At 47.7% G+C, this 25819-nt stretch overlaps 1 protein-coding gene and 1 long non-coding RNA gene across 2 annotated transcripts in view; one reads left to right on the top strand and one right to left on the bottom strand.

Annotated features, from left to right (window-relative positions):
* Window positions 1–25819, bottom strand: part of Katnip (katanin interacting protein) — a 174413-nt gene that overhangs the window by 80378 nt on the left and 68216 nt on the right. Inside the window, exon 6 of the mRNA XM_028867907.2 lies at window positions 20875–21015. Within this exon, the coding sequence (XP_028723740.1) occupies window positions 20875–21015 (141 nt within the window). The remainder of the gene's footprint in view (window positions 1–20874; window positions 21016–25819) is intronic.
* Window positions 14805–17979, top strand: LOC119089012. Its single transcript, XR_005092791.1, has 3 exons — window positions 14805–14922; window positions 17070–17203; window positions 17395–17979. It is a non-coding gene; the product is annotated as an uncharacterized LOC119089012 (long non-coding RNA).

A 25819-nucleotide genomic window follows, 5' to 3' on the forward strand; every position in this document is an offset into this window, starting at 1 on the left:
TCTGAACTGGCATAGTTTTCCCTAACAAGAGTACTCTTGGCAGTGACTAGAGCCATTTTAATCACAACATGTATTGAGAGAGTGCTCCTGACAGCTAGTAGGTGAGAGCCAGCAACGATGCTGCTGGACTTGCTGGAAGGCAGCGGACAACGTTGACTTCAAAGAATGATCTGGTCGCAGTGTCGACAGTGTTGAGGTCAAAAAGTCCTGTGTTGGAGCAAGCACACCTTCACCACTGGTGTCCAAAAGATAATGCCACGCAGAGCTCTGTGCAGAGCTCGTGGGAGCTACACGCTGAGGTCCTAGCTCATGTCATCAAAGTCTGGCTGTGGTGGGCAGTTGGAGGTCAACAGATTTACTCTTTCTCTCCAGGGAAACATGAGCTCCTGGAGACCTGCTGTTTGAATGGCAGCATTAGCTTCAACTCAGTCTTTTACAGAAAAATAATGCTCTGAGCTCTGTACAACACTCAGGTCCTTCTCATTTGATTTTCACAATAACCTGGTCAGACAAAAAACCTGAAGCCCCGTGATCACTTGAACTGCAAAAACTCTCAAGGGGTAAGCTTAAGTTCCTAGAAAAGCATCTTTGTTCATGAACCCCTATATTTTAGCCCAGTTATTTTATTTTATTTTATTTTTTGAGACAGTGTTTCTCTGTGTAACAGCCCTGGCTGTCTGGAACTAGCTCTGCAAACCAGGCTGGCCTCAAACTCAGAGATCAGCCTGCCTCTGCTCCTGAGTGCTGAGATTGAAGGCGTGGGCCACCACGGCCCAGCTCCAGTTACTTTTTACAATGAAGAAATGGGAGCCAAACAGGAGAGTGAGTCCTACCACTGTCCTTGAAATCCCACTCTGTCCCCACTGATATCCAAAGCAGAGTGAAGCTCCACCACTGCCAGTTCCAGGCAGGTGACTGTAGCCCTGTATTTATGGGAATCTCTAAAGAACAGAGAGAGCCCTTCAGCTTGTATAACTTCTCACAGTGATTAAGTGGCAGAAGTGGAAATTTTGCTCAGCCCCCAGTTCTTATTCCTTCTAGAAAACCCAGAGAAAAGACTTATTCTAGTACATTCAACATGGCCCACCAACAGGAACATAATGAGGTAGCTCTCCATCAATAAGGAAGAGAGCCATTCCATAAGAAATCCCCGGCCGCCCAATAGCTCCCAGGTCACAAACTGTTCATAGCACATTGCTTGTGCCTTAACTTTAGGGCCCACCTCTGTAGTATGAGTGTGTGTGTGTGTGTGTGTGGTGTGTGTGTGTGTGTGTGTGTGTGTGTTCATAGCACTTGCTTGTGCCTTAACTTTAGGGCCCACTCTGTAGTGTGAGTGAGTGTGTGTGTGTGTGTGTGTGTGTGTGTGTGTGTGTTGTTCATAGAACCTGTGTGCCTTAACTTTAGGGCCCACTCTGTAGTGTGAGTGAGTGTGTGTGTGTGTGTGTGTGTGTGTGTGTGTTGTGTGTTTGTTCATAGCACATTGCTTGTGCCTTAACTTTAGGGCCCACTTTGGAGTGTGAGTGTGAGTGTGTGTGTGTGTGTGTGTGTGTGTGTGTGTGTGTGTGTGTGTGTTTAAACATTGAGGATAAAACCCAGGACTGTGCACCTGGCAGGTTAGTACTCTACCACTGAGCTACAGTCCCAGCTCTTGGTTTTATGAATCAGAGTCTTATCAAGCATGTGCCCAGCTTGCTGGGTTGCTGTGCTGATGGCCAGTCACAGTAGAAACAAGGAGACAAGACCTCTGCCCTCACTGGAACACACAGTATGTTGAGGGAGCTAGCAGAAAGTAAAGCAAATGGTAATTCCAAGGCTCAATGTCCGTTCATCATTTATTAAGCTTATGGATCATTTATGAACTAGTATTTCTCATGACAAAGAAAGTGAATTTCAATAATCCCTGATTCAACCTGCTTTCTTTTTCTTCCATAAGTCAATGTAAATGTAGAGAACAAACAGTATTTACAAGTATATAAACACACACACAGAGGAGAGAAAGAGAGTGCGCCTAGATTCTACTTGGCTGTACTTTTTTCACTAAGAAAAAGACTCCATTTGCCTGCAGGAGGTGAGTGACCCAAGAAACCTGAGATGCTCATGTGATCTGAAACCATATGTTCCAGAAGCAAGGGGAGCTGAGCTAAGAAGCAGCATTCTCTCTAGAAAAAACTGTTCAGAACCTTTCCATCTGCACAGAGTGGGACCTTGGCTGGGATGGTGACTTTGAAAGCCAATCTGCCGGCACTTCAAAGCGATGCCCTGCTGTGGGATCTATAAGGGGCTTTGAAGCTGTCACCCAGAATCTTCTCTGGGAAAACACACTTTATACTTCGCTTTAAAACTTGATTATATTCAATTTCAATGTTCAGTGTTTCAAATGCTAAGTTCAGGAACCAAAGTCTTCCATGTGGCCAGGGTGCAGACATCACAGGAACTGAGCTCATAACTGAGCACAAAAAACCCCTCCCATGGGAGCTAGGAGGGGTAAGGGACTGGATGCTGAAGATGGGAGGCATGGCTATAGAAACCACTATTAAATGTAGCCATAGTTTAATGGCCAGGAGTCCAGGATCTGCCCACAAGCCTTCTCTCTCCTCTGGGCTAAGAGAAAACTGGGTGACTATCAAATGCCAAGGTCTCACAATGACAATGACAATATCCATGGCATCAGTAACAGCCACACCAGGCACTAGCTAAACTCTCTGTGCCTCATTTCAGTTCTCTGACACCCTGCTGCAGTGAATGGCATCATTTTGGCTCAGTGGGGATGAAGGACAAGCCCAGGGTCACAGCGGCACGTAACGGCAGAGCCAGTGTTCAGATAATGACTGGCGGAGTCCAAGGCTAGGGTACCAACTCAGCAGATGTCTCCAGAAGAACTGGGTGTGCTGGGTGACCACTGTCATTGATCAGCAGGATCTGGTGACCTTTGACACAAAGCTGCAAGGAGCGAGTACCTGTCTTCAAGTATGTTATGGTTTGGATGTGAAATGTCTCACATAAGACTGTGACTTGAGCCCTTGGTCCCTAGTTGATGCTACTTGGAGAATCGGTAGAAGCTTTGGGAGGGCTTTGTAGCCTGGCCCTGGCTTCAGCACTTCTTCTTCCTAGTCTGTTTCCATGTGCACAACCTTTCGTGCTGCCACAACTAAGCCAGTCCACTCTGCTTTGGTGGAATGACACTTCTGAATCCATGAGCCTCCTTAAGTCTTTTCTAAGGCTAAGATAGCACATGTTGAGCATTAGTGGATGGAGCGTTACTCCCTGGCCATCCTTAGAAAGCAGAATGAAGTGGGTCTAAGTTCATTCACACAACCTCCTGGGCCCAAAAGACTTTTTATCCTGCACTGTTGGTTGATTGATTGGTTGTCATTTTTATTCATTCATTTATTTAAGAAGTATTTTTTGGGTCAGTGAGGTGACTCAGTGGGCAAAAGTAATCACCAAGCCTGATGACTTTGATCCCCAGACCCACATGGTGAGAGAAAAATTTGCACACATTATCTCTGACCTTCACTGTAGCATATAGACAGAACGCACAAGTGTATGAGTGCACATACACATACACATACCTACATACAGAAATATAATTTTAAAATTAAGAATTGGGGCCAGACAGATGGCTCAAAGGGCAAAGATGCTTGTACAAGTCTGATGACCTAATGAGGTCAATTCCCAGAACCACATGGTAAGAAGAGCCCATTCCTATAAAGTTTTCCTTTGCCCACATGTGCACATCCACATACAAATAAATAAACAAATGTAAAAAAATTACTATTTTTGCTGAAAATATCTGTTCTCATAAGTAGACACAGCTGATAAGGCAAGGAAGAGATGACAGGATAGATGAAGCTCCTGTTCTCATGGGACTCGAGATTGGCAAGACAGCCATTTAATTAGAGCTTTCCCACAGCCAAGGGGCTCTCAAGTCACAAACTGCTCATAGCACATGATTTTTATCCCAACTTTAGGGCCCACTTGTAGTGCGTGCATTGCATGTATGTGTGGTGTGTGTGTGTGTGTGTGTCTGTCTGTTTTGTCTGTCTGTGTAGAGTGCATGTGAAGTCAACTTGTGGGCTTAAGGGCAAGACAGCAGAGGACACTCCAAAAGAAACCTCCAAATTCGACAGGGAATTCGCCATTTGGAGGAGAAGCCAAGGTCCCCAGCTTATAAAGAGCATGTTGTAGCCAATCTCATGCCCTGTTCCCTCCCCTGATGTCAGGAACCAAATAGCACAGGAAAAAGTAACAGGACAACCAAGAAGGGACAGACACTGGTGACTCCCCTTTGTAAGACAGGCACCAAACTGGATTAATTTAATTTAAGAAGAACTATTACCCAAGAAAAGAGAGATCGACAGGAGAGGCAGAAGCCGACTTCAGAAGCTGGGAGACTGTCATCCCCACAGAGACGCGATGGGGAACTCAACCATGAAAAAGAAGCAGCTAGCAATCTTACAACTTTTAATTTCACCATTAACATTTCTAGAAAGATAAATTAAGTCAGGAAGAGCACCAAAGTGATAATTAAGTATGCTAGAAATCATGCCAAGTGACTTCATAAGAATACAGTGCCCCAAAGACCAAAGAAAAGCACCACACAAAATCTACTCTGTGGGAGAGGTCTAGATAATATTGTCCAAATCAAGATCTCTAACACTCAGATGGAGCAGCCTCAACTACTCTGGTTTTCTTCATTTTAAATTTTAAATGTATGGGGTTTACCTGCATAGATGTCTGTGCACACATGTATGCAGTGCCTGTGGAAGCCAGAAGGTGGCATTAGATCCCCTGGGACTGGAGTTACAGACAGTTGTGAGCTGCCATGTGGTGTGGTAATTGAGCCCAGGTCTTCACAAGAGCAGTCAATGCTCTAACTAATGAGCCATCTCTCAAGTCCTCTTACTGACCTTAATGGGCAAAGACACTGACACTGATTGTATTCATATAGAAGAAAGGTCCACTCCATGAAGAATCATCTTGACACCACCATAGACAAAGATAAGAATTTAACAGACAAGGCAAAGCTAAAGAGATGTAGAAAATGGACAATCCATGAAACATCAGCCTGATGAAACAAACAGCAAGAGACTTATGGCAGAGCTGCTGGTTATGAGCATTCCTGTTTATTCAAGATGCAAATGCTGGGCTGGGGCTGCAGCTGAGCAGGAGGCTTGCTTGCCTTGTGTGCTTGAGGCCCCGAGTCCAACCTCAGCACCACGAACAAACTTCATCCTCCTCCAGATTGTACTCTGAATCTCTAGGCATGTGAGTGAGATGGGGGAGTGGGGAAGTGAGGATATGTGGACTTGTGTGCACATGTGCAGTGTGGGTAGGTCTGGGGTCAGTTCTGAGCATCTTCCTTAATCACTCCTCCGCCTTCCTCTGAGCAGGCTCTCTCACTGACCTGGAGCCAGCTCACTGATTAGCCTGGCTGGCCAGGAAGCCTCACAGATCTCCTTGCCTCTGCCTCCCTAGTGGTGACACTGAGCTTTTTCCTTGGTTTTGGGGAGCAGGCTCAGAGCTCACATTTTGAATAACAGTCTGGATGTTCTGATGTGGGCAGTTGAAGACTAGACTTTAAGACTTAGCAAGTTAAATGACACTATTGACAATCTGCAGTAATCATTTTCTATTGCTGTGAGAAAGCACCACGACCAAGACAACTTCCATAGGAAAGGTTTATTTGGGTTAAGGTTCCAGAGGAATAAGAGTTCATGACCACTGCGGCAGAGGCGTGGCAGCCGGTAGCAAAGCAGCTGGAACAGCTAGCTGAGAGCTCACATCTTGACCACTAACATGAAGCAGAGAAAGAGAGAGAGAGACAGAGAGACAGAGAGAGAGAAGACACTAGGAATCACTCAAGTCTTTAAACTCTCAAAGCCCAACTCTAGTGACATACTCTCTTTAACAGTCTTCCAGACAGTGCCACCAACTGGGACCAAGTGTTCAAATACGTGAACCTATGGGGAACATTTTCATTCAAATCACCACATAACATGATTGAATTTAATAGATATATTGAGAACTTTACACAAAAAGAGAATAGTTATTCTTTTGAAATATCAAAGAGGATATTTGATATTTGATATTTGATATATATGAATTGGTGGCTATAAATCAGACCTCAGTAACTTCCAAACCAGGATACTAATGCAGCCAATTAGAGATTAACATGAAAGGCAAAATTAGAAAAATAAAATCTACTTACTCAGAATGTCTAAAAAACCTTTAAAATTGAGAAGAGGAACACTCCTATAAAACCCTAAGTTTTTCAGAAACAAATGACAGCAGCAGCAGCAGCAGCACTATGGTGAGGTGTGTGGGATGAAGACAGAGCCTTGCTTAGGGGTAACTCAACCTGTTTACCTAGAAACCAGGGCTGTGGTGGTTTGAATGAGAATGGCCCCCACAGGCTCATAGATTTGAATGCTTAGTCACCAGGGAGTAGCACTGTTTGAGAAGGATTGGAAAGTGTGGCCTTGTTGCACACACTGAAGTGTGTCACTGGCACACTTGGGTTTTCAAAAGCCCAAGTCTGGCCCAGTGTCACTCTCTCTTAGCCTGTGGACCGGAATGTTGCTCTCAGCTACTGCTCCAGTGCCTCCAGTGCATGCCGCCACACTCCCTGCTGTGATGATAATGGAGCAACCCTCTGAAACTGTGGTTAGCCCCCAGTTAAAGGCTTTCCTTCATTAGAGTTGGCCCAGTCACGGGACGCTTCACAGCAGCAGAGCAGTGGCTGAGACAAGGCTGAGGGTGGGTGAACAACGAACTTGTGGGTAACAGGAGTAGGGTCAGGGAGCTTGAACAACCAAATAAACCAAAATGTTTAGGGAAGGAAGAAGTAAAGGCTAAAATGACATGAAATAGAAAAAAATGAGCAAACAACGAGATGCCTGAGTGGGGTACACAGGGCTCAATCCAACTCAATCCAGCTAAAAGCAGAGAGCCTTTTTCAGGCTTACTTCTAGATTGTTTGAATCTTCTTAGTGAGAAAGCACTTATGCATTAACAGTTACATAAAATGACAGAAAAAAATGCAAAATACTTAAGAAATTCTAAATAGGCTATACATGTGAGGCATAAGCCAGACCATTTATACTATTATTGACTGGGAGGTCACTCTTTATTGTTGGTAAATTGGAAAAGCTGCTTTAGTGAGCCACATTCCATCTGGCAGCTTCATTTGCATAAGCCTGTATGGGGTGCTGGGTGGCCACGTGGCCCCTTCTGGATGTTCCATTAGTGCCGGCTCAGCATTGTATGCATGCATGCATCATTCACGCTCAGCACTGCACCAGCCCTGCTCTGCTGGCCTCCTGCGGCTGCCCCACTGGCTCATGGCCTACTAAGACCACAGGCCAGTCTGTGCTTCATTCTGAGCTGGCTGGCTGGACATCTCTGGCTGCCTGAATGGTCCTGGGTAGCACCGAGGCTAATTCTAATGCTAGTCGGAAGGAGAAAGTCCTCCTCTTTCACCAGACTATCAAGTTTTCAGTCTAAACTGGAAGTTAGAAGTTGGTGTTGCAGGGGCCAAATTTGGCCAGTAGCTATGTTTTGTTTGGAGTATGGGAAATTATAAATAATTATCAACATTAAAAATGGAAGGTATCTGGGGTTGGAGCAGTGGCTCAGTGATTAAGAGCATTGGCTGCTCTTTCAGAGGACCCTGGGTTCAATTCCCACCACCCACATGGCTGCTTACAATTGTCTAGAACTCCAGTTCCAGGGGATCAATACCCTCTTCTGGTCTCTGAGGGTGTTGCACAGATATAATATGTGGGCAAAACACCCATATACATAAAAATAAAAATTTTATAAAATTAAACATACCTCTCATCAGCTACCTGGCTTCAGTTAAAAACAGAAAGCTTAACTCCATAGGGCCTCACATTTTATGGTGATGGCTAACTATGGCCATCCTCGGCAGTCCCCCTACTTCTTCCATGCTTGATTTAGAGTCACATGATTTAATAGACTTTAAATTTAGAACACCTATCCCAATTCCCCACTGTCTACTCTATGCTAAGTAGGACAAAAATTCCTTTCAAGTTTTTGGAACAAAGTTCATTACATTCATTCACCCATCTGTGCACATGTGGGAGTGAGGGATGCACACATAGCCTGCATGCCTGTGGAGGTCAAAGGACAACAATGCATGAGTCAGTTCTTGCCCTCTACCATTTAGGCCCAGGACTCACACTCTGGCAGTTGCCTCTACTGCTGGGCCATTTGCTGGCCCCTCTTTACCATTTCAGGTGTCCTTATTCAGGGCTTAGAAAATATCGCCCCAGAATTACACCAAGGTGATGTGGCAATGTGGCGGTGTGTCTCGTGAACACTTGTGCTGTACCCTTCTTCTCTCACTGACCCAATCACTCAATTATCAATTCCCTTGCTTAACAAAGACTTGTTTGCATACTAACTGGGCCAGGCGGTTTTCTAAAGTCCAAAAACACAGCTGGGCATGCACACACCTTTAAAAATCTCAGCCCTCAGGAGGATGGGCAGGAGGACCGACCTCTGAGTTGGAGGCCAGCCTGGTCTACACAGTGAGTTCCAGGAGAGCCAGAGTTACATGGTGAGGCTCTGTTTGAAAAAATCAAAACCAATGAAGTCCAGAAGCATACTGGACAACAAGACAGAGCTGGGGTCTGGGAGTTGGGGTGTCTACCCGCCAGTGACCTATAGGACGACCGCCAGGGTGAGCAGCCCTGAATAGCATGCCTTCTCTGCTGACATAAAGTTTGGAATATGAGGTGTTCTTCTACAAACCTAGGAGCCTCAAGTTCAGAGACGGCAGGGAGAGGAATACTTAATCCATTCCTTCCTGTTGGAAAAGGAAATGGGGCTCCAGAGAAGGTGACTCAGCCAAGGCCCCATTTACCAGGCTGTAAAAAGGTTTGCAGCAGGTCTACTCTCCTGGGCTTGGTGGGCTCCATCTGTGCTGTTGGGCCTCAGGAAACAGGAGACGCAGCTGAATTGTCACCACGCCCAACATGGAGTAGAGACAGACCAGGGAAAGCTTGATGTGCATTTTCGGAAAACACAAGTCTTCCAATTAAGAGCCAACAGCAACAGTGATGGTCGCAGCAGCGGAAGCAGGCCTGGGGCGCTGAGGCTGCTCTGCCCACCCATGGCTGTGGCTCCTCCTCCTCCTCAGCTGGATTTCAGCACTTCTTTTTCAGGTCTTAACTATCAGGTCTTTCCTACCCAACTCCATCTTGTTGGCTTTGTCCCCCCCCCCACCCCCACCCTGCCTTCTGGTCTGATGTATGGTTCTTGTTTGTTTTATTTTGTGCTTTTTTGAGATAGGGTTTCTCTGTGTAACAGTCTGGCATCTGTTTTGAAGACCAGGCTAACCCTCTAACTCAGCACTCCTCCTGCCTCTGCCTCCCGAGTGCTGGGATTAAAGGTGTGCACCCCCACTGCCAGCTGAATTATGTTTTTGAATGTGACAGAAGTGCAGAAAACAGATGTATCTATTAGCCTAGCACGTGGAGGCTGAGACAGATGGATCTTAAGTTCAATGCTAGCCTGTCTCAGAAGGCCAAACAACAAAAGTGAATCATTTTATGTGAAGACAATTATTTTGGGCTGTCATTGAACCCAGGCCTCGTGTGCTAAGCATGTGCCTTACCATCAGCACCACAACCCATTATGTTTAACTCAGCTTTGACCTTGTTCAAGCCAAGCTTCCTTCTCTGACCACACTGAAGTCCGCTAAGCCAAGAACTGCTACATCTTATACTTATGTTCAACATGGAGTTTTCATCAAGTACAACATTTCTGTCTCACTGAGAGTCACCACAGTCACGCCTCCACTGCCACCCTCTCCCAAGAACTACCTTGTTTTCCCTTTCCCCACCCCCCTCTGAAAACTCACTTGTGTATATTCTTTAAATTATCAGATCCCAGGAGCTGGAGAGATGGTTTAGCAGTTAAGAGTATTTACGCTCTTGCAGAGGACTGAGGTTCGGTTCCCAGCATCCATATAGCAGCTCATAACTACCTATATAACTTCCAGTTCCAGGGGATCGAACACCTTCTGTTCTTTTGGGCTCTTCATGAAAAACACCTTCACCCCTGTACACACACACACACACACACACACACACACACACACACACACATCTTTTGGGGACAAGTTTTTCGTATCCCTCTTATAAAAACAGCTTGCCAACCTGACTGGACCAATCAGAACTGAGACATAATCTCCCTCCAACCGAGACATAATCTCCCTCCTGGCTAGAGGTTCCATCTTTAAGACTTACTAAAGCTAGGTGGTGGTAGGACACTGTTTTAGTTAAGGTTTCTGTTGCTGTGATGAAACACCATGACCAAGGCAACTTGGGGAGGAAAGGGTTTATTTCAGCTTACACTTCCAGATGACAGTCAAGTCAGGAACTCAAACTGGGCAGAAACGTGGAGGCACGAACTGATGCAGAAGCCATGGAGGAATGCTGCTTACTGGCTTGCTCAGCCTCCTTTCTTATAGAAGCCAGGATAACCAGCAGCCTAGGGATGGTACCATTCACCTTGGGCTGGGCTCTCCCCTATCAATCACTAATTTGAGACATTAAGAGAAATGTCTACAGGCTGGCCTACAGCCAGATCTTACGGAGGCATTTTCTTAATGGAGGCTCCCTCCTCTCAGATGACTTTAGCTTGTGTCACGTTGACACAGACTATCCAGCACAGACACACAGGTCATCCCAGTGCTCTGAAGGCTGAAGTTTGAAGCCAGTCGTATCCTATCCTAACAAACAAGTACATGAAACCCCCTTGAAATCTCTAAGACCTTGGCATTATTGCTCAACCCATGTGCTTATGTCCAAGGACATAAGCTAAGGTCATCTGAGAGGAGGAAACCTCAGTTGAGAAAGTCCCTCCATAAAATCTGGTTACAGGGCAGACCTATAGGGCATTTTCTTATTAGTGATTGATGTGTGTTGGACCCAGCCCAGTGTGGGTGGGGCCACCCCTGGGCTGGTGGTTGTCAGTGGGTTCTGTAAGAAAGCAGGCTGAGCAAGCAGGGGATGGGAGTAGGGGAGCAAGCCAGTAAGCAGCACTCCTCCATGGTCTCTGCATCAACTCCTGCCTCCGGGTTCCCACCTGGTTTGAGTTCCGGCCTAGGCATCCTCTCAATGAACTGTGACTCTATACATAAGCCAAATAAACCCTTTTCTCCCCAAGTTGCTTTTGGTCATGGTATTTCACCACAGCAATAATAACCCTGAGTAATATAACCTATTTGCAATTCTGTCTTTCCTTGTGCCTTGGTTTCTCTTAAGAGTTGATCATTTTAGAGACTGGAGAGATAGCTCAGTGGTTAAGAGCCTGTACTACTGTTCTTACAGAAGATCTGAGTTTGGCTCCCTGAACTCAAAGGCCTGTACCTCCGGCTTTGGGGTGAGCAAATGCCTCTAGGCTCCATGGGTACCTGTACTCACGTGCACATACCTACAAACAGGCTCACGTACATATACATAATTTAAAATAAATTTTTAGAGGGGAAAAAAAGTTGACAATTTGAGATCAATGAGATGGCCCAGTGGGTAAAGGCACTGTGGTACAAACTTGACCTGAGTTTAATCCCCAGAACACACCAGGCAGAAGGACAGAACCAATTCCCCAAAGTTGTCCTCATTAGACACACACACACACACACACACACACACACACACACACACACACACCCCAAATAAATAAATAACAAATGTAAATAAGTTTTAAATGTTGACAATTTTCAGCCTTTTAACTATGGTTTTAAATATTTTTGTCTTTTATAATTGCCGTATCTGTGCCACAGAGTATCTCAAAGCACACTCCTTCCTTTTGAGGTGGATTCTGATCTGTAGGCTCAGTTCCCAAGCACCAGGAGATCCTGGGCTATGCCCTGCATGCAAATTCTGTTATCTTACAAATTAAGCCCCAACAGAGTTTTTAATCACTATCATCATGACCTGTACACATCACACTGTCTCCTTAGAAGTGTGCTCTCCAGGAGTGCTGCAATTACAGCCTTGTCGGAGGCTGCTGAAAGGGGATCTGAGCCCAAGCCAGGATCAGAACCCATCTCAGTGGGCAGGCCCAGGGAACCAGTGGCTTTGCTCATTGTTTACTCTTGATTTGGAACTAACTGTAGACTTTGTGTCTCACTGGGGAGGAATTCAGTCGCTCCCTTCAGTGACCCCCCCCCGCCCCCATTTCAGGACAATAGCGGACATCACAATGGGGACAAGAAGGACTTGGATGGGATGCCACTGTGCTGTCTGTCTTCTTACTTCCATCATCCTTCACTGGACTTGGTTCTGACAAAGCAGAGCAAGCCGGCGTGTGTGTGTGTGTGTGTGTGTGTGTGTGTGTGTGTGTGTGTGTGTGTGTTGGGGGTGGGGTGGGTGATGGTTTTTACCACAGTATGGATATGGAGGGCTAGGTAGAGGGCAACCTTGGGTCATTGCCTCACACCTGTTTGAGACTGTAGCTAGGCTAAGTGCGGAGCTTCTGGGAGTCTCCTGTGTCTGCCTCCATCCCAGTAGGAGCCCTGGCTTCCTCAACTGGCTTTATATTTGTTCTGGGAATTCTAACTCAGGTCCTCAATGCTTGTATGGCAAGAGCGCTACCCATTGAGCAATCTTCCCAGCCCTAGCTGTTTAATTTTTTTAAAAACTTATTTTGAAAAATGTAAAATCCACAATTTATCAAATTAGTATAATGGGCACCCAGATATCTTCCTCCTACATTCACCAACTGTTATTCTGCCGCCCACATTAAGTACAGACTTTACTTTGTTGCCTTTGTAACACTGTGACCCTCTCTTCTGTCTTCTACATTCTATACATGTCTTCAAGGAATAAGAATGTTTTCTCAGGGGCTGGAGAAAAGGCTCAGTGGTTAAGAGCACTGGTTGCTCTTCCAGAGGACCTGGGTTCCATTCCAAACACCCACACAGTGGTTCACATGCTCACGACTATTTAACTCCAGTTCCAGGGAATCCAACAACCCTCTTCTAGCCTCACAGGCACAAAGCATGCATGGTGCAGTCATACATGCAGGCAAAATACCCATACACATAAAATGGAAATAAATAAATAAATATTTATTTAAAAAAGTAAAAAAAAAAAAAAGGAAAAAAGGATGTTTTCTGAGAAGACCACAGTTTAAAAAAAATCAAACTCAGGAAATTTAACATCAATCCAATATTGTGACATATATATCGTCTATTATTCCTCAAATTTGGCAATTACTGAATTTCTCCCCAAACTCAGGGGTCCCTCCCAGGCCCAGGATCCCCCTGCACACAGTGTGGTGCAGGTCTTGTCGTTAACCTGGGGCGTTTCTCGCCTTCCCTTGTCTCTCGCGCCTCTGACGGTTTTCAGGACTCTGTACAGCCCCTCGTAGAGCAGCCCTCCATCCAGCCCTCCATCCAGTCCTCCATCCAGCCCTCCATCCAGCCCTCCATCCAGCCCTCCATCCAGCCCTCCATCCAGCTCTCCATCCAGCCCTCCATCCAGTCCTCCATCCAGTCCTCCATCCAGCCCTCCATCCAGCCCTCCATTCGGGCTGTTGGTCCTCATTTGGCTTTGGCATTTCTCACTGCCATTCCCAGCTGTGCACTCACCAGGGAGAGATTCTGCTAAGAGGAATCCTCTCTGTCACTGTGGAAAGTGCCATGAAGCAGCACTGATGGGTGGCCCTGCTGCACGCCTGGCTCCCGGGCTCACATCAATAACAGCCACAACAGCCGTGGCACCTTCTGGAGCAGAACCAGCCCTGTGCAGTTCCTGGCCTGACTGCACCTCCACAGGCAAAAAAGAGTCTCGGGGCCCTGGCATCCAGTACAGGTCTCTCTGTTCCTCAGTTTCTTCAAACACCTAGCACTCGGCTCACAGACTGTGTAATGGATGTTACAGCCTCAACCAGTGTACTGCTCAGTGCTTATGCAGTGTGAGCTCTGTCACTTCAAAATCCACCCTGAGCTCAAACTTCTCAGGTGTCATTTTAGATGTTTGATGGGTGCACCAAAGGTGTGATGTGTGTATGTATGTATGTAGAAGTCAGAGATTGACACTGGGTGTCTTCCTCGGTCACTTTCTCCTTTTTTTCGAGAGACAGGGTTTCTCTGTGAAACAGTCCTGGTTGTCCTGGATCTCGCTCTGCCGGCCAGGCTGGCCTTGAACTCACAGAGATCCACCTGCTTCTGCTTCCCGAGTGCTGGGATTAAAGGCGTGCGCCACCACGACCCGGCATCTCTCATTTTTCTTTCGACAGTGTCTCCCACTGATCCTGAAGCTCACTGAACTGGCTGGCTTACTGGGTGAGAAAGCCTCGTGACTTATCCTCATCTTCAGCACTGGGGTTACAAACGAGCACTCCACGCCTCGCTTTCTACCTGGGCGCCAGGGACCTGAACTCAAAGCCTCACGCTTATGCAGCAAGCGCTCCACCCGCTGAAGCCCCTCCACATGGAGGCCTTTATGCTAATGCAGTCCTGCCACTCATCTGGGTCATTTCCAGACTCACTCAGGAGCTCGGCTGTGAATGCTCAAAGTCCATCTCACCCCTGCATCATGAATCATTAAGAGAATCCTGTCTTTGTCCGTGCTGCAGGGAGCACTGGGATGTCCCTGTGTGCAGAAGGGAGAAATCAAAGGACAGGGCTAGGAGCTGGTGGGAGAACTGGCAGCCTAGGCCTAAGCACGGAGATCCTGCACAGCACCAGCACCTCTGTCTGAATGTGTGGGGGTCTCGCTCTTCTGCTGCCCCCCCCCCCCCCGCCTCTCCTAACCACTACCTTCTGCTCTCACTCCCACAGCTGATCTGAGCACACGCTTTCCATCTGTCAAAACCACTGAAGACACAGCCAATACGTGGTGGCCAAGCCAGTACTCCGCAAGCAGTGCTCTAAGCTACTGGGTGAGTAAGTTACCAGTGTGGAAAGAGAGCCATGCTGCATTATGGAGTTAAAAATGTGGGGTTATCAAATAGGATGGATGACAAACCCCACTTATGCTAGATCAGCAATAAAAGTATGGGAGACAAGCCTAGCTACTTGGAAGACTGAGGCAGGAGAATTGCAAGGCAAAGGCCTGCTCGGCTACAGAGTGAGTTCAAAGCCAACCTGTCAAGGCCCTGTCTTAAAATTTAAAATGTGAAAAAAGGGCTGGGAATATAGCTCAGGAAGGTGTTTGTCTAACATATGCAGGGCCTTTGTTCACCGCTGCATACCACCAAAAACTAATAAATAAAAATAAACAAAAGAAGGTACTTGCTCAAAGGTTGTATTATCTAGAGTTCCCAACAGAAATACCCATGCAACATATCTTCTCTGCAGGCCAGCCCTCACTTTTTAAGTCTCACTGTTGAAGGGACCTGCTATAGCTTCTGATGTGGCAGGGCAGGCTCCTCTGGGGATGCCTGGCCAACAGCAGCTTTTAGATGTCAGCATGCAGAAGTAATAAGGACACTAGGCTATAGCTGTGAGTGTAAAATCTCTACCTTACTGTGATGTGGACACAACCTAGAATCACCTGGGGAGTGTCTCAACCATCTAGTGTCTAGATCAAGCTGGCCTGTGGACATGTCTTGATTGCATTAACTGAAATGGGAAGAACTACTCATGTGGGTAGCACCATTCCCTAGGCAGGAGATCGTCAACTGTGTAAGGTGGAAAAAGACAGCTGAGTACTAACATGCAGGAATTCATTCATTGCCCTCTGCTCTGGAGTGTGAATGTAATGAGACTTGCTGCTTCAAGTTCCTGCCACCTTGACATCCCTGCTATGACAGTCTGTAACCCAAAATTCTAAGCTAAAACAACCCTCTCTCCCTTAAACTGCTCTTTGTCAGGGTACTTTATCATAGCAACAGAAATGAAACTAATATACGTGCAATGGAAAGAAAAGCCGTGAAGGCCTTCTGGAAGCTGTCCCAGTGATTATTCTTTCATGTGGCTATTATAACAAGGTCTGGTGATCACTAAATTGGGAAGTGTCTCTCCCGAGAATGAGAGTCACTCCCACCCCCATACAATGGGCAGGCCATCTATACGCAATCTGGACAGGCATGCACAGGACAGCAGGGTTCTAAAGAGACTTTTGGGGTGGAGAGATGGCTCAATGGCCTGGTGCAAGCCAGACAACCTGTGTTCAGTCCTTAGGTCCCACAGCTGAAGGAGAGAACTGACTCCTCAAAGCTGTCCTCTGACCTCTACATGTGTGTACAGTAGCACTCATGTGCTCCCCCAACACAAATAATAATAAATAAAAAATTTTAAATTTAAACTTTAACTTTCTGTCTATTATTAGACATTTTGGGTTCATTCTTGATTCCTAAAGAAGCCACCTCCTCAAATGGAGACTGAGTCACCCACGGCAGCACACATACCATGACTGGGCTTGAACTCTCTAGAAAGTTATCCTCTGCTTGTCAGAATTGGAAAACTGCTCAGAACCCTGCGAAGGCTACTTGTCCAACCTAAGGAAAATCCCGTCTCTATCACAGTCCCCTAGACCTACCATCCTGACTCACAGCTGCTCTTTCAAACCTCCCCCACTTCCTTCCTCCCTCCTCACTGCAGGCCTTGGCATTCTCTGCCCCCTTCGCCTGGGACACTGCTCCACAGGCTCACGCCCTCACACTCCTGAGGGTCCCACTTCATTACTGCCTCATCAGAGGCCATGCCTTAGTATTTAACAGAAACTCTGCTCTGCGGTTTCTACAAGCCCCATCACCTCCTGACACACTATATGCTTTTATATTTGGGTTTTACTTTTTTTTATTATGGGGTGGGCTGTGGTGGCACACACCTTTAATCCCAACACTGGGGAGGCAAAGGCAGGTAGATCTCTGTGAATTTGAGGCTAGCCTGGTCTACAAAGTGACTTCCAGGACAGCCAGGGCTACACAGAGAAACCCTGTCTCAGAAAATCAAACCAAACCAAACCAAACAAAACAAAAACCAACATCTGATTGTTCTTAAAGTAATGAAATCCCCAATTCAGATAACCACACGGAATCTCCTGATTACATCAGTGTCAACTGCTAATTCAATCTTCCCACAGTACCATGTAAGGCAGCGCTGGGGGCTGACGAAGCACGCCTCCACCATTCCAGGCTGTGAACTCAAAGCTACCAAGAAACTGGAGTTCACAGGATGTGATGGAAGGCAAAAGGCTGGCATGTTCCAACAGCAAAGGTGAGGTGCAAAGCCTCTATGAAGAGGAGGGTTCCTTCTGCTCCAGCTCAGGCCTCCCTTGCTTCGTGCCAAGCTGGGTATATTTAGCCACGCCCTGAGTTTCTCTGTCCCTGTGCAGATGGCATCTCTCAATGCTTCTTTCTGCGGTGGCAGGCAAGTACACCACTGTTTCTCTCTCTCTCCTTTCGCAGGGAAATAACTCCAAGGGGAAATTGACTGTGAAGCCTTAAGGAGAGCCCTCTCAAGATGTCGGGGGAAAGGCAAGAAAGAAATATAATCAGGTGCTCACAGTGGGGAACATGAAGTGCTGGCAGAGAAGCAGGGGCTGCAACTGAGCATGTACACTGAGGAATGCTGCTAATGCTGAGGGCAGGAGAAGCCTGGGAGGGATCTGCTGTCCAGTGTGCAGGGTGCTGGAGCTTGCCAAAGAGGAACAAGGTATCCATTTAACAGAAGGTGCCAGGTGCTTCCCCATGGGCAAACAACTATGGTCTCCAGCTCACAGGGCACACAGCACTCTGGGACATCGTGTGGGGGTAGATTATAACAGACTGAACATGGCGAGGATCCAGCTGAAAGAAAATGAAGGTTTCTTTTGTACAGACTGTTCCCAAGCAGGGGACTGTTGGTGGATTCAAAAGCGAATGGTGAGCCAGGTGTGGTGGTTCCAGCAGAAGCATCTTGGATTTGAGGCTAGCTGGGACTACATTAAAAATGGAGGAGAAGGGGGAGATGAGAAGAAACGCTGGAGAAGGTTCCATGGGTAAAGGCGCTAGCTGTGCAAGTCTGGTGACCTGAGTTCACCACCCAGAACCCACGTAAAGGGGAAAAGAGAACCGAGTCCATTAAGGTTGACTTCTGACCTCCCATATGAGCCTCAGCACGCACACATGTACACATGCACACACGTGTACACACACACACACACACACACACACACACACACACACACACAAATATTAGAAGAAAGAAAAAGAAAACAACTCCACGCGTGCAATGTGTGCAAGTCTCCAACAGCACAGGAGGAAGCAGGGTCCCAGCTTCTTCCCTGTGTCTCCCTTTTGAGCAAATAAGGAACCGCAAACACAGAACAGAGGTCAAAGTGGGCTCCTGGACAGTCCTCCCACACCAGATCCTTTCTCTTTCTGCCACTCGAATTCAACAACAGAAGTCACAGAAAGTGAAGGTGAAGGCCCTGGCTGAAGCTATGAATCTTCAGGCAGGGCCCACAGCTGAGCAACTTGACTTTCACCTGAAATCTCCTCAGAATTTTGTTTCTATGTAACATGGAGAGAATATGTATTCATGCATTCTTTTTCCTTTTTAAATATTTATTTATTATGTACACAGTATTCTGACTGCATGTTTTGCCTGCAGGCCAGAAGAGGGCACTAGATCTCATCACAGATGGTTGTGAGCCACCATGTGGTTGCTGGGAGTTGAACTCGGGCCCTCTGGAAGAGCAGTCAGTGCTCTTAACCCCTGAGCCATCTCTCCAGTCCCCATAGTCATTCATTTTAATTATAAAGCTTGTCCCCTTAGAACAGTGGTTCTCAACCTTCCTAGTGTTGCAACCCTCTAATAAATACAGTTCCTCATGTTGTGGTGACCCCCAATCATAAAATTATTTTCATTGCTATTTCATAACTGTAGTTTTGCTACTGTTGTGAACTGTAACGTAAATATCTGATATGTAGGATATCTGATATGTGACCCCAGTGAAAGGGTCCTTCATCCCGCAAAGGGGTCATGACTCATAGGTTGAGAACCACTGCCTTAGAACAACTTCCACTTTCCAATCCCATTCCCACTCTCCAGCCAAGGCCCACTATGCACCTCCTAGTCCACTCTGCTGTCTCCTTATTCAATGTCTCCACTCACTCCATGCTCTCCTACTCACAGTGTTGGCATCGTGCTCCTTGAACTCCTTGAAACCCAGCCTCCTGCCAACTGCACAGGCAGTTCCTGCCTGGGATACTCTTCACACTGCTGCCTGCCTATGTGCTCCTGTCCAGCCAACATCATGCTGTCCATCTCCCTCTTCTGATTTCATTCACTTTTGTTATGATTATTTTAGAAAAGGTTTCCCTATGTAGCCCAGGCCGCCCTTGCTCAGGGCCTTCCTGCTCTGTCTCTGAACAGTGCAATTATAAATGTGCACCACCATGCCCAGTTCCCTCTTCTGTTTCTTCCAGTGAACCTGGTGATACCTGAAATTATCTTATTTCATTCTTCCTATTTCTATCTCGCCTAGAACATTAATTGGTTAAAAACAGACACTCCATGTGCTTTGTTGATCTCTGTGTCTATGGTGCTAAGAACATAAGCCAAGGCTCAAGAATGCACTGTCAGGAAACACTTGTGGCAGGAAAGCCTGGGACATACTATTACTGGGAGTGGGATGGTGGTCTGAAAAAGGACAGCAAGTATGCATTGACCCCCATCAGCTGTGGTACAAACATGGCTGTAAGCTGCAGGTACCCAAGCCTCTGAGTGCTCCACGGGTGGTCTGCTGCCTGGGGTCACTGAGATATAGAATGCCTCACAGGCCTAGGTACACACATACAGGCAGATGGGGTGTCACTCTCTGCCTGACCTCAGCCCCTTCAGATTCTTTTGTAGCATTCTGTCCTTTTTCAGGAAGACTCCCCAGCTAAGTTATTCTTTTCTGTCAGGCCTGACCTGTTGCAGAATATTACTTTAACTATGTAAAGATGTGTTACATTTGTTTATGTTGCAGAATGTTACTATAACTATGTAAAGATGTGTTGCATTTGTTTAATTATGGAAAGGTGTATTGCTTTTGTTTATGCTGCATTTGTTTAACTATGTAAAGATGTGTTGCTGTTTCACCTTGCCTGCCTAGGGCACCTGATTGGTCTAATAAAAAGCCGAACAGCCAATAGCTAAGCTAAGAAGGATAGGCGGGGCTGGTTGGCAGAGAGAATAAGTAGGGGGAGAGAAGGAGAGAATGAGGGAGAAAAAGAGCAAGATGCCCGGGATCAGGCAGCCAGGCAACTGCCAGCCAGCAAGGCATGGAGTAGAACATACAGAATGAAAGAACAGTAAAAGCCTTGAGGCAAAGTGTAGGTGAAGAGAAACAGATTAAATTAAGTTATAAGAGCTAACAAGAAATGAACCCAAGCTAAGGCCAAGCATTCATAATTATTTAAGTCTCAGAGTCATGATTTGAGAGCAGATTGGTAGCCCAAAAGGAAGCCTGCTACACTCGCCTCCCCTCTCAGCCCCTTCTCCATTTAGAGTGATTGGATGCTAGCTGACCTACCCAGGAACACAGATGTGTGGCCCACGCTCTATGTGTCAAAATATGTAACAAAATGTGTGAGATAAGGGCAGCAAGATGGCTCAGCAGGTAAAAGTGCTTGCTGCACAAGCCTGATGACCTGAATTCAATCCCTGGATCCCACAGTAGGAGAGGACTGACTCCCCAAAGTTGTCCTTTGACCTCCACATGTGCTTCACTGCACATCTCTCTCTCCCTCTCCCCCTCCGTCTCTGTCTCTCTCTCACACACACACACACATACATACACACACACACTTTTTTTTTTTAATGTGTGAGTTTGTGGGGAGAATAATGGTCAAAGTAGGTGTTGGAAAGAGCACTGCCCGAGGCCTCGTTTTGTGGGAGCCCGAGTGCAGGCTGAGGACAGTCCCTACCTGTGTGGGATCCACAGTGGTATCCTTGGCCTTGCCAGTCACATCCTTAGGTGACTCAAAATCTTCTGAACAATCCAGAGGAGGTTCAATGTGGAGCCGAGGGCCAGCTTCAGTTCTGATCTGCACGGATTTCTGGACACAGAAATTCAGTGTTGAAATGAGAACAGATACCATTCTGCTCAAGGACAGCTGCCCACAAGAATGGACTCAAAGGGTACTGTCCCTGAGCAGGACAGGATTTTGATTGTTTTTTTTTTTTAAAGATCAGGTCTCTTTAGTCTAGGCTCTCCGCAAACCCCTGCCTCAGCCTCCCGAGCACTGGAGTTACCACTGTGGCCACTGTGCCTAGCTCAGCAGCTACGGCTTCACAGGGTCATCCTACTCTGCTTGTTTCTCCCTTATATTTGCAAAGTGTGTAGTAGAAATTTTCAGAATTTTAATGATTATTTTTCAGTAGAATTTTTATAGGTGTTCGCCTTTTCCCAAAGAGCCTTGTGAACTACCTGACCCTGTGTTTGGGAAAGCCTGGCTGACACACCATAGGTATGCTTAAGTGAAATGTACAGGAAGCTTGAAGAGCTTTTTGGACTACACGAGCTGCCCCTGCTGCAGCCTCCCTTCCTTCAAGCATTCTTTGCATCTTTCTTTGAGGAACAAACACCTGTACCAGGTGTTGGGGGCTATAGACCACTCCAGAATTCTATTGCCCGTTTGTTCTTCCCTGTGCTCACGTCGCAGCATGAGCACCCACCCTTGGGCAGCTCAGAAGGACCAAAGGGCCCATATGAACAACAAAAGGCAGGAGTCATAGGGAGTGACGGGAGTGCCCCGTGCCCAGCTCAGCTAGCATTCGGATTTACAAGGAGACGCTCCTCTGCTGCCCCCAGATGTTGCACCATCAGACCACACAGAAAGCTTTTACCACTTGTGGTTTTTATCCTGTGCAGAGTGGGCTGAATTGGTGACACAAAGAGGACCAGCAGAGGCGGTGGCAGCTGCAGCCAGTGGCAAAAAAAAGCAGCTAGAGTTCCAGAGAGTGGGTGGGGCAGAGAGGGGGTGGGGGAGATGACTGAGGACAGTGTGGTATGGAGAAGAAAGAGCAGGCTGTGAGCCAAGGCTGTGGAAGGCACAAAAGATGCTGCAGGTCTTGGTTTCTGGAAGCTGCTAACCCCCAAAGCTCATGGTCTTGAGAGTTATACCACTAGCCACGGTAGCCACTGAGCCTCCCACAGAGACTGGCTGCAGAGCTTCAGCACATGCTGCTGCCTGACTGCATAGAGCTCAGGACCTTACTAGCTTCTGAGCGCCTGACTACTGGCAACTGGTATTCAGAAGAGGGGACCTCTAACCCCAGCACCTAGGGCTGTCTCTGACTGTCAGGGCTCTGAGTCTGTCAGTCCAGCCTGTAAGCCTGCCTGTCTGTCCTGTCCTTTGCCTTCTGGAGAAGCACCTTAGTTCTCCCTTGGGCCCAAGACTGCCAGTACTAGGAGCTGCTCCCCACTTCCTCATGGTTCCCCCCTGAGTAGAACAAAAGGACTCAGTCAGCTGACAGGTGGCATCTGTTGTCACATCATTCAAGCCACTCTCAGCAAACCCAGACCTTACTTGATACACCCAGCATGCAAGGCTCCCACACTAATCCCTGCACATTCTGTCACATGTGACTGTTGAGCCAGTCTGCTGAGCCCACAGAAGCCCCTTCCTGTGTCTCTGCGGCTTGTTTGCCTCCCTGCCTTCAGTCCATGTGTGGCTCAAGAGTGAGAACAGAACAGGCAACTGTCTATGGGAGCAAGGAAGATGTCCCAGCAGAGAAACAAGAAGGACCACCAGGCCACTCTTAACCATGTCTTGGGATGGTTCTCCACACATCCGCATTGTATCCCCCTTCCCGCTTCACTCAAAGCCCAGGGCTAGCACTAGCGGTGGATGGCTTCCTTCTAGACTTCACTACTTCGTTCTTCTCTCCAGGCCAAGGAAGGCATGCTACGCTCTTCTCCTGGGCCACCCAGCAACACCCTAACACTGGGACCTATTGGCCAGGAGAAGATGGGAGAAAAGAAAGTGGCTGACCAGACTTAGGTCAGAAGGGGTAGCCAGAATCACCAGTCACCAAGACCCTTTAGAGCCTTCTGGCCCTTTCTCTAGAAAGGGGAGGGCTTGGACCAGGGCTTTGCTACTGCTGAATGCTGCCTGTGAACCTGTAATATTAACCTTTGCCTCCCCTCTTTTCTAGAAATCCAACGAGCCTGGACACACCTTGCCTGTCTGTCCTGTCCTTTGCCTCTGGAGAAAGCACCTTAGTTCTTTCTTGGGAACTCCTGTCAACCACGGATCCTGGTGGCTCTGGTAGAACTGAGTTCCTCCACCAGGATAAGATGGAACATGTGACCTAAACCCGAGCTGCAGATATCACTTCCCTCTCCTGCCTACCATACTAAGTGATAGTTCCCAGGAACAGGAGAGACGCGAGACTCAGGGACAGTATGTAAGGAAGGAGCTGCTAGGGGCTCTCTTGACACCCTGAGGCACAGAAAAATCTCCTGAAAGGTAGGAGGTTGAGGTCTACCTGAAAGGAAGCTGGCAAGTGACAGTAGAAGGTGCAGCTTGGCCGGCTCTGGGTTGGCACATCCAGAGGAGCTCTACACCCAGCAAGGAACCAGGATCACAGACCTTCAGCAACTTCCCAGCCTCCTCCCCAGCAGCTCAGCACAGCAGAGCTTCCCAGGGATATCCAATATTCAAACACAGCTTTGTGGTCAGCCCCAAGGCCTTTAGTCAGCAGGCCTCGCGAAGCTCTCACTGCACCAAGTTCCAGACACCAGTGCCCCGCCCCTGAGTCCACTCAGCACCATAGTGAACACTGCAGGTTATGAAGCAACAGTGCTGAAATTAACTCTGTGGTCCAGAAAGTGCTCACAACACTGAGTGGGTGCCCAGAGGGTAATAAATAGCCGCCATCTGGCCTGCTCTCCCGCCCTAGCCTGGGGAGCCTCCTCTGCCCACAACCTGGGGGATGGCCCCACCCACACCAAGGCTGGCAGATTCCAGCCCCAGCCACATGCATGCTCCTGGTCTCCCACCTTCCACCTTGCATGGAGGGATGATGACGCTCTGGGTTGGCTCCCCAATTGGCATGCGGCTTTACCAGGAGTGGGTGTTTATAAGTGGCTGCTCCTTCCTGCCTACTTGCAAACCCAGACCCTGGCAGACCTTTGCAGTACCTATGCTGGAGGAGGATTTAAAAGCCTCTCCATACAAACCTCCCAAAGCTGCTCACTTCAAGCTCAGCCCACACTCCACCCAGTTCATGCCCGGAGTTATTTGTGTGTCTTCTGCACCTCCTCATAAAGTGTTCTAAGACGGTGCATTGAAGTGTACTGTCAAGCACAAAAGGAGCAAGCACAGGGGATGCCCTGCATGCTTGTACGGGTTGTGCAATATGTTAATGGCACCCTCTAGAGGTAGAAGGGTTCTACCGATCCCCCAAAGCAGGCTGGGGTGCGGAGCTGGTCTTTGATCAGCTCCTCCCAGTTTTGTCAGCTCTTGACATGGTCAGGAGTCAGAAGGTAGCAAAGGGATCCAGCTTCCCAACCTAGAGGTGAGCTATACTCAAGATGCTCATACGGCTGAAGCGACCCAGGAAGCAGATGTTGCCGTGAGGGGCAGCCAAGGCCACTTTCATCCCACAGCAAACCTGCTATGGAGACCTTTCCTGAGAGTCTAGCCCACAGTAAATCACCGGAAGGCCAATCCCTTCACTACCGATTTAATGCCGAGAGCCAGTGACGTTTATCAAAGCTGACAGCATTTTGGTAAACGGCGGCTCTGTTGATTAGGCCACTGTCTACCCAAGTATTACAAGGCTGAGGAAGCCATAAATCTTAATCCACTGATGGCAGCAGAGAGATCTAAGGCCCAGAAGCAGCAAGGGAACGGCCAGCAGGGATGATGCCAGGGTATCACCTGCAGGCTGCTCCACAGGAAAGGCGGCGGCCTGGGAGCCTGCTGCCTTCATCCAGTCAACCTTCAGAGCCCCCAAGCCCCACTACTGACCAGGCCATGACCAGCAACAGTGATGGTGTGACCTCCACGGGCCCTTTATGGTGGGCTCTGTAGTACAAGAGAAACCCTGAGACTGGGACGGGGCCATGGTCCCATTTTTGGTGGGGTGGCTTTTAAGAATTGGCCACTGGGGACATTGTTACCTTAACTACCTGTCTCCCTCTGGTTATCCCCAAGGACAGGAGCATCATGGGTGGTTCTATAGCCTCCTGGCTAAATGAGCTTTAGACCTGTAGTCCTGGGAAAGCCCCTTCTGTTTCGGTAGCTAGGAGCAAAGTGCTTCCCACTTGCTGGTCTGGGCCTACAAGAATGGAATTCAACCCTGCAGGGAGAGGTGACAGAGACATGAGAAGTGAGGAAGCCCAGGAGCAGAGAACAGCAGCTTGGGAGGTGCCGTCTGCTGCTGTCAACAAGGCTAAGACTACACTGTGATAACCAAGTCCTTGTTCACCAGGCCATGGCCAGCAGAAGTGACAGTGTGACCCCACTGGCCCTTTGTGGTGGATCCTGCAGTATAAAAGAAACCGTGAGACTGGGACAGGGTCATGGTCCCATTCCTGGTAGGGTAGCTTTAAGAACTGGCCACTGGCTACTTGGGACCCTGCCACCTTAACCACCAGCTTCCACCTGGCTACCCCCAAAGACAGAGGAGCCCAGCCAAAAGATGGAAGCAGCTAGGGCATCGAATCTCAAACCTGTAATCCCAGCGTGAGGGAGGTGCCTCAAGAGGATCAAGACTTCAAGGGTAGCCTCAACTACATAGTGAGTTCAAGGCCAGCATAGGCTATAAGAGACCCCACTTCAAAACTTTTTAAAAGTAAATAAAGAATTAAAAATTTGAAACTCAGCCGGGCAGTGTGGTACATGCCTTTAA

This window comes from Peromyscus leucopus, chromosome 1 (assembly GCF_004664715.2).
Source record: "Peromyscus leucopus breed LL Stock chromosome 1, UCI_PerLeu_2.1, whole genome shotgun sequence".
In the NCBI taxonomy this organism is placed as follows: Eukaryota; Metazoa; Chordata; class Mammalia; order Rodentia; family Cricetidae; genus Peromyscus; species Peromyscus leucopus.